Source organism: Opisthorchis viverrini (genome assembly GCF_000715545.1).
Source record: "Opisthorchis viverrini unplaced genomic scaffold opera_v5_942, whole genome shotgun sequence".
NCBI classification, from domain to species: domain Eukaryota; kingdom Metazoa; phylum Platyhelminthes; class Trematoda; order Opisthorchiida; family Opisthorchiidae; genus Opisthorchis; species Opisthorchis viverrini.
In genome coordinates this window covers 3,451-12,028 of record NW_008752740.1, presented here as the reverse complement: position 1 = coordinate 12,028, position 8,578 = coordinate 3,451, and the positions used below count along the sequence as shown (strand labels likewise).

The window sequence follows — 8,578 nt, the reverse complement described above, 5'->3', positions numbered from 1 at the left end:
CCAGAGTATGGGACACCCCTTATTACTTACCACGTATAGTTCCCATTGAGTTATGCCATAATTTTGCCTCAAATCCCACCATACACAATATCCTACCGTTCAGTCAATCTGCGGCATTGGAGTCTGGGTTACAGGCCGTGTTACTTTGCCTAACATGTATTTTTAGGTGAGATCCGATCAATGTGTCCATGCAAAGTAGGAGGAAAACGACCACTTTGATAAGGAATTGTGGGTCGGGGGCGGCTAAGTTGAAATGTCACTTTCGCGGCTATACTTCACAGAAGAATGGGCAGAGATGCTTGTTAGGTACCCTGATAAAGCAATCGACTGCAATTTTCATGCTCTCACCACACGACGCTCATTCATACTAGGAGAATTTCACACCGCGAAGCAGTCACTACTGTAAATCTAGTTGCGGTTGGTTCCTTTAATTCTAGTCCCATTCCAACATCAAGACAAATATTTTGGACCGTCCGAATCATCCTGGCTAGCTTCACTGAAGGTTCACATCTGGCATTCCACATGATCACCTGCGAAACAAACATCAACTGGTATGCCTGGTCTAGGTTGACAAATCGTAGCCGACACTAACTCCTAATAGTTAGCCTCCCAAAAACAGCGTGGATACGCCAAATTCATGTGCATTCCGCACTGTTTCCAGCATCCTACTGGCATTACTACACTTCCTAGGAGCGTGAAAAGTGCCACATATGCCAAGATGTCCACAAGAACATTCATGAGAGGATACCAGTTACACTTTGTGGGAGCGCTGCTCTGTTGTAACAGACAAAATAAAACACGATTCTTGGGGCATTATAAGGTCAAACTTGTGCTCCCATCTGTCGCCTCGAGTCAGGCTAGAATGGACTTGCTCTGTTGCTCGTCTTTGTAGCAACTCATATCACTGCAAGATAAAAAGTCAATATGTTTGGAGGCACAACATAGACATCGGTATTGTCGCGCATGACACTTGCGTTTCACGTTACTCCGGCCAACGATGCAACGTAAGCTAGGACATAAAAAACCCGACTAACGATGAATTCAAATAATGGACCTTAAACCATCACACACGAAAGCAGGAAGCAAGGGACAAAACAATGAATTAAACTCACGTTCGACGGTGCGTTACGAACTGCGTTATCCCAGACCAAGGCGGCAGCTTCAAAGCGCTTCCCCACAGAATGTGAAACACGTTGCTGGTGAGTGAGCAGTAAGTCATGGTTTATCGCCCGAGCTTCCTGATCTAACGCCAAGTATTTCTGTCTAAATTCCTGCAACACAAAAACGGAAGGCATGCAGTTATGAATGAGCCAACTAAACATGACGTCGAAATTGCTTGCATGAGGTCCATGAATTAGTTTGTCCACAGCCATTCATTCGATAATGAACATACAAAGGAGACGAATGTGCACGGTTTTTCACGCAACATGGCTTTACTGGATGGAGATTCATGCTCACGGTGGGAAAAAGTTATCCTTCTCTCGGCAAAGGCAAATTGTTTGTAACCGTCATCGGGAATTTTAACGAGTTTTCTCCACGCAGGTGCGAAACCAACATACTGTATAAAGTGAGGAGTAATTTACACACATCAGTAAAGAACAGACCCATGTGAGGCAGCAAACAATATTTACTTCCTGTGACCTGTCGTGTGGGCTAACATAGGAAAATCCCCATTACTAGGTCAGAAGCATGTGCATAGTAGGATACATCCACGAACATGTGCGAGAATGAGGAAAGGAGAGGTAAACGAGTAAAGACAAATGGATTAAGTCACAGCCTAACAGAACAGTTAGCAGGCGAACACATGTTTCCATTGTTTACGGTAGCCCGACCCTAATCTTTCCAGCATCCTACTGGTATTACTGGCATTTCTTAGGAGCGTGAGAAGTGCCACATATGCCAAGATATCCACAAGAACGTTCATAAGAGGATTTCAGTTATATTTTGTGGAAGCGCTGCACTGTTTTTACTTCGCTGTAACAGATTTAACAAAACATACGATTCTTGGGGCATTATAAGGTCAAACTTGTGCTCCCATCTGTCGCCTCGAGTCAGGCTAGAATGGACTTGCTCTGTTGCTCGTCTTTGTAGCAACTCATATCACTGCAAGATAAAAAGTCAATATGTTTGGAGGCACAACATAGACATCGGTATTGTCGCGCATGACACTTGCGTTTCACGTTACTCCGGCCAACGATGCAACGTAAGCTAGGACATAAAAAACCCGACTAACGATGAATTCAAATAATGGACCTTAAACCATCACACACGAAAGCAGGAAGCAAGGGACAAAACAATGAATTAAACTCACGTTCGACGGTGCGTTACGAACTGCGTTATCCCAGGCCAAGGCGGCAGCTTCAAAGCGCTTCCCCACAGAATGTGAAACACGTTGCTGGTGAGTGAGCAGTAAGTCATGGTTTATCGCCCGAGCTTCCTGATCTAACGCCAAGTATTTCTGTCTAAATTCCTGCAACACAAAAACGGAAGGCATGCAGTTATGAATGAGCCAACTAAACATGACGTCGAAATTGCTTGCATGAGGTCCATGAATTAGTTTGTCCACAGCCATTCATTCGATAATGAACATACAAAGGAGACGAATGTGCACGGTTTTTCACGCAACATGGCTTTACTGGATGGAGATTCATGCTCACGGTGGGAAAAAGTTATCCTTCTCTCGGCAAAGGCAAATTGTTTGTAACCGTCATCGGGAATTTTAACGAGTTTTCTCCACGCAGGTGCGAAACCAACATACTGTATAAAGTGAGGAGTAATTTACACACATCAGTAAAGAACAGACCCATGTGAGGCAGCAAACAATATTTACTTCCTGTGACCTGTCGTGTGGGCTAACATAGGAAAATCCCCATTACTAGGTCAGAAGCATGTGCATAGTAGGATACATCCACGAACATGTGCGAGAATGAGGAAAGGAGAGGTAAACGAGTAAAGACAAATGGATTAAGTCACAGCCTAACAGAACAGTTAGCAGGCGAACACATGTTTCCATTGTTTACGGTAGCCCGACCCTAATTGTACGGCCTGTGATTTGTGACCGATTAAGAATATACGATATATATGTTGGAAGGTAGGTCCTTTGTTTGCTGAATGAGCTATTTCGGCAACTGTACGAAGCGACTATACTCGAGAGCTAGATTCCAGCTAACAACCACCCAGGGACACCGGTTAGGGTTCCCGTGTTCCGTCCGACAAACGCTTTGCCGTACGGTCAATATGCGCTGCTTGACATAAACCGATGAATAGTATACAGAAAAGGTAGTGACATGTTTCGACATCATGTCTACCAAATCAATTTCAATGAAAGAGCTACAACTGAAACTCAGGTACACAACGGCTATGCACGGAGGCTTTATATAAACCTTAATGCGTTGTTTACTTCTCTTACATAGTTTTCGATACAGCCTGTCCAGAGTATCTGTCGCGGAAAAATATCCGGTTTGAAAACTGTAGTTCCACTTGCTGACAATCAGAGAAACACATCTCCGGTCAAGCATCTAAGAGAGTTTCGATCGTCGTGTGGCAATGTGAAGGTACCGATTCAAATATACTGACATGTCCAAGATTGCTTTCCGCTGTTTTGTCGACATTCTTCAGAAAAGATACGTCGGGGAAAAAGTAACAGATTGTTGTGTTTAGCGTCAAGCGTAAATGTTAAGTTCAGATTCACTGGTCCGAAATGGCTCAGTGGTTAGAGCGCGAATTTACTGACCGGAAGGTCCGTGGTTCAGACCCCACCTCTGCCTCTCGACTTCCCTGTCTAGGATTGGGCAACCTAGCAGTATCCCAGCCCTCGTGCTTCCTTCGGGTGGCATGGCAGCTAGACACAGAAAAGGGTGTTACGGCTAAACGATAACTGGTTCGAGTTTTTTTTAAAGCACCGCCAGGACAAGCACTGTCAATGGCAAGTGGAAATCAATCGTTCACGAAGCGATCATCTTTAGTCTTGGAGTATTTAACCGTGGAATTCCAAATTTACTCATGGGAATATCTACCGCAAAATACTTGAAGACTACCGAGCCAGAATTTCACCGTTCTGTCGGTAAAATTTACCAGTGGAACTGGAGTGCACATAGTAGTCATAGTTCTTTCGAGTTTAAAAGAGTGCCGTCAACACGTCAATCACATATACAACAAACGAAGTCTCTTGATTCGACGAGCGGTATGAAACGGCATGACTTCAAAGAGAAATTTGGTGAGGATTATCAACTCATAGCAGGCTGATGATTCGAAACATATTTCCGACACTATATATTAATACCGCTGAATAATACTAACAGACTGTCAAACGATTTAGCCAAAAAAATTGTACGGAGAACGGAACATGGCGAGGATGGTCCTGAGAAGTAGGTCGGGTTTGTGTAATTTTGTGGGAGCGCGAAGTCGGGAATTGTTGTAACGCTATGCACCAAGAAGCATTAGTGTCATTACTGGTTGTTGTTCTCTTCACTAAGTTGGACAGTTTGGTTGTAAATGTTCTGTCACCAACCGAGTTAATATCAACGCGACAGTGCGTAAGTGCTGAGTAGTACTGTGCTTGTGCTTGTATGTCTTGTTAGTGTGGGAGGGAGGGTGGCCTTTGGTTACGATTGGCCGTTTGAATGGTTGGTCCGGATATCCGGTCTCTGGTTCATAATTTTCGAAGAAATCTTTTACGTAAGAAACCATGGAGGAAGTGTAGTTGCTCTCATTCGTAGACCTGTCGGTAGACGGAGTTCTCCCAGCGATCACCTATGGAACCTAAGCTACCAATATTACCCTCGAAAATAAACTAGTTTGGGTGTGCAACGCTCACTGAAGCTCGTCGGTGGGAGAGCTTTGTCCACCAGCAAGCCTTCATGCGCGAACAAATAGACTTCCTGCATGAATGCTTGCGGTCAAACGTACTTCTAAAAATCATAAGCCATAGACCGGCAATGGACAGTTAGGATAACTTAACCGACAATTCAAACGACCAAACATAACCAGAGGCTACCCTGCTGTTCGCGTGCACACTACATATGTAAGCACAAACACAGTACTACTTGACGCCAACATACAGACAACTAACTATACGCTGATGACGTCACCTTATTTGGTAATGAAATATTTGCAACCAAATCGCCCAGCTCAACCTAAGCTACCAACATTCCCCTCGATGGAACTGTCGATGATTCGCATCTGTTTCAAAAGTCGCAATACTTTTGACAGTACTTTTCACATCGACAGTGTCCTGCCTTCTTCGGTACATGATTTCACAAATTTGGATTCATCAAAAAGGCTTGTCACGTTGGTGATGTATCCACCTAGTCGATTTCAGCCTTCCTTAATTGACTTGGATATTAAAGATCGATCAACCGTCTGCAAATGTTTCAAAGCATCAAGTTAATTTTTGTCATACGCTACTTAGGCGTTCACTGATGACGGACTAACCACTCCAATGGTGCTGCTATTGGTTCTGAGGATGAAAATATTTGTGTATTCGTGTGAATTGTTGAACCGGACGACGAGGGTTTGCACAGGCGTAGTGTCCTGATTTCACGGATAAAGATTGTGCATATTGCCAGTATTGGTTGGGAATTACCCCCACGGTGTTACAGGAAGCATATGTGGGCACACTGGTATGACTTTCTGAAAATCGGGCGCGGGGCTGCAAGATTAACTTTGTCGGTGTTGTCATCGTGAAGGCCAAGTGATTCAATGTAGCCAAAACGATACCAGAAACCTTCAGCTCCTTGACAAGATATATTGCTAGAATTGACAAGGGGGCACATCACAGAGTTTATACGGCCGCAATGGTGAGTCACAGAGCAATAGGTAAACGAAGGCGTAAGACGAAACCAAACCATCTTGTTTACAGGAAACTCACCAAACCGCTCAAACTTTCCTACTTGGCTAAGGAAAACTCAGATTTACAAGCATTTTCGTGTACATTTGTCAGATCGTAATCCAGTTTTTTGCTTCGTAGAAATCACAGTTCTCACTGAGGACATAAACCAGATGAGTCGGCAGAACCGTTGTCAGTCCTTGCAAACTGAGCTGTCTGGCCAAGCGACACAGCCATTATGATAACCCTTTGAAGTCAGCAGCTAAAAGGCCTTTGTAAATGTCAACGCGCAGTTGAGTCGTTACATGAAGTTGCCACACACATCACGTCACACAGCCGAGAGGCTGAATCACATTACAGTTTCTACGACAGAAAGTGAACAGCTTCCGGGTGTCACAAATTGTGGTCGATTAGATTGACCAAGAAAAAACGGTGTGCAGGCCAGCCGATTGAAAGACATCAAAAGTTGTTTGCTGGCATTTTGGTTATGAAGCGGTTAGACAGAAAGCCTAACTGTTGTAAATACGCTGTGCTCCTGTTGCACCAGTACTCGTAATAACAACACACTTGTCCGCCAGTTTCCGTAAAAAGCTTTTCACTGCTACTCTCAGACGTTTCTACCTAGCATTCGAAATCGGAGCCTCCATCCTCATGGCTCCACACACCACATGGCCGGAGGGACAAGGAGATAGCGTATCTAGGTTGCTTGAACTACCAATCCTGCAAACTGATAAAATAGACGATTTTATGAATGCCCCGAAGGCCCTTGAGCACGCTAGCAAGTAGTAAGTAGTGAATATGGGCGTGACATAAAAGGGACAAACAAACACGTTTGATGTCACCAGGGCAGTGCGGCAGGGCAATCTTTCCAAGGTCACTTGGAACAACTAACCTCCATCCACCTTTGGAGGATTGTCAGGGCGCACCCAGACAGAAGAAAAAGTACATGTGCAGAGTGACGCATCCCCAAGGTCACCATCGGTACGACACGTCCGGAAAGTAGGTGAGTTGGCGGCTGCCACCAAACGGCTAGCACCACACGACCAGCGTAGTGGGCCTGAGAATGTTCACGACCGGAACACCACCATTGGCTGTACGAAGCGAACAAGTGAACGACCATATTTGCCCAATTAGTAATCCTATATATCTACGCAGACGCTCTGTACGTTTTTTCCTGGCAATACAGCCGTGTCCGCAGTTTCTCTGTCTTCTCCCTATCGCGTAGTCTGGCAGGCTCAGTGCAGGCGTAACCCAATAGCTCGGCCACCTGCACAACACAACAAGGATCTACTCGGCTTGGAGAAATCGCACTTTCCAAGAAGAACCATCGTTGCTCCGGTGTTTCTCAAGAATAAAGAAATCCGTCCACCAAATGATCCTAGAAGCCTCTTCACTGTCCAGCCAGTATGATCAGAAGTGGCATTTCCGATGTAAGGACACACAATAAGTTGGTTAACCTCGATGCAACAACCGATGGAGTAAGATTTGTCGTCTGGAAAGATGGCCACTGAAATGAATGCGGATGAGTACAGTCGAACGCTTGATAATTTTACAACAGTGGAGGAAAGGGGCTGAAGTAATGACACGCCTCTTTTAGTACTGCATTTCAGTACCAGGTTTGCTCGAATAAGAAAGCACGACGAAGGAGTAACTGGGTTTTGTGAGGATACTCAAGTGAGATTTCATCCTATCACTGAAGCTAATCTATACTGAAAAGCCGAGAACTACCGCACAGCTGTCTCATCCTTATTGCGAATCATCACGAAGCTTTGAGAGTTTCGAACCCGCGACCTTGTGGCGAGTGGTTGAACTTGCAGTGATGATAAGCTTACGAAACATTCCCAGGCAGGGAACTGCATCTCCTCTTATATTTCCTGGTTAGGTTCCGAATCATCGGTTCCAATGATGAAGACATGTTAACAGACAGGAGGACGTTGCTCCTAACTGAACCTGTCTTATGGGTACCCATTTCCAAGGGCGACGTTAAAACGCGGCTGAACTGCATTTCCAACCAGTACTGCTTCCAGTTTAGTACCGGGGACGTGTCACGTGCAGCGAGCCAGTCAGCACTGGCAACAACTAGGTGCCGTGGAAAATATCGCATCAAAGTTGTTTGCTAATGCTCTTGGGTATACTGCGCCGCACGTTCAGCGGTTTCCAGAAAAAGATAACGTGATTCTCCGCATAGCGCATGAGGAAAGCGAAACGAATCGGTTTGATTACGGTCATTGATGAAAGCGAAAATATGGGACCAATAGGAAGTATATTCAGAAGGTCTCAGGACTGAATCCACTGAAATCGGTCCAGTGAAGGCAGGCTCAAAGAGAGTCCAATTTAAAGCACACAGAGAGATGGATATTTGAGACGGTGGTCATCGATCAATTAGCTGAGGTGAGCGATTTCTTTGCAAACGTTTCCTCATCCAGTGAGGCGAAAATATCAGGCACCGTTGGGGAACATGCATGTGCACTTTCTTTAATGAACAGACTGAAAGAGGAAAACCCCACCTTATGCAACCGATTCTCGGCATTCTGTGTTTGTTCCGGATTACGGATCCAATCCATGTCTGAAAACTGCGCTTCCGCCTCAGCTAGTTCCTGTTCCAATATGTGCTTTCGTCTGTGATAGGCTTCGTGACCGGCTTTCTTGGCGATACTGTATCGCTGCTTCTCGCGTGATTTGTCGGGCTCTGCGATCGTTCCCATTGTCGTAGTTGCAGTTAGCTGATTGAGATAACCCTGATAGATTGCT

The 8,578-nt window shown here is 45.1% G+C and overlaps 1 protein-coding gene across 1 annotated transcript; it reads right to left on the bottom strand.

The window, feature by feature from the left end:
- Nucleotides 1–1,114: 1,114 nt before the first annotated feature.
- T265_15786 (hypothetical protein) lies at nt 1,115–8,576 on the bottom strand (the record flags this gene model as incomplete). The annotated part of the gene is made up of 3 exons (XM_009179132.1): nt 1,115–1,271; nt 2,312–2,470; nt 8,335–8,576. Coding segments are annotated over 3 exons (513 nt in total), but the record flags the coding sequence as incomplete, so codon positions are not given.
- Nucleotides 8,577–8,578: the final 2 nt, after the last annotated feature.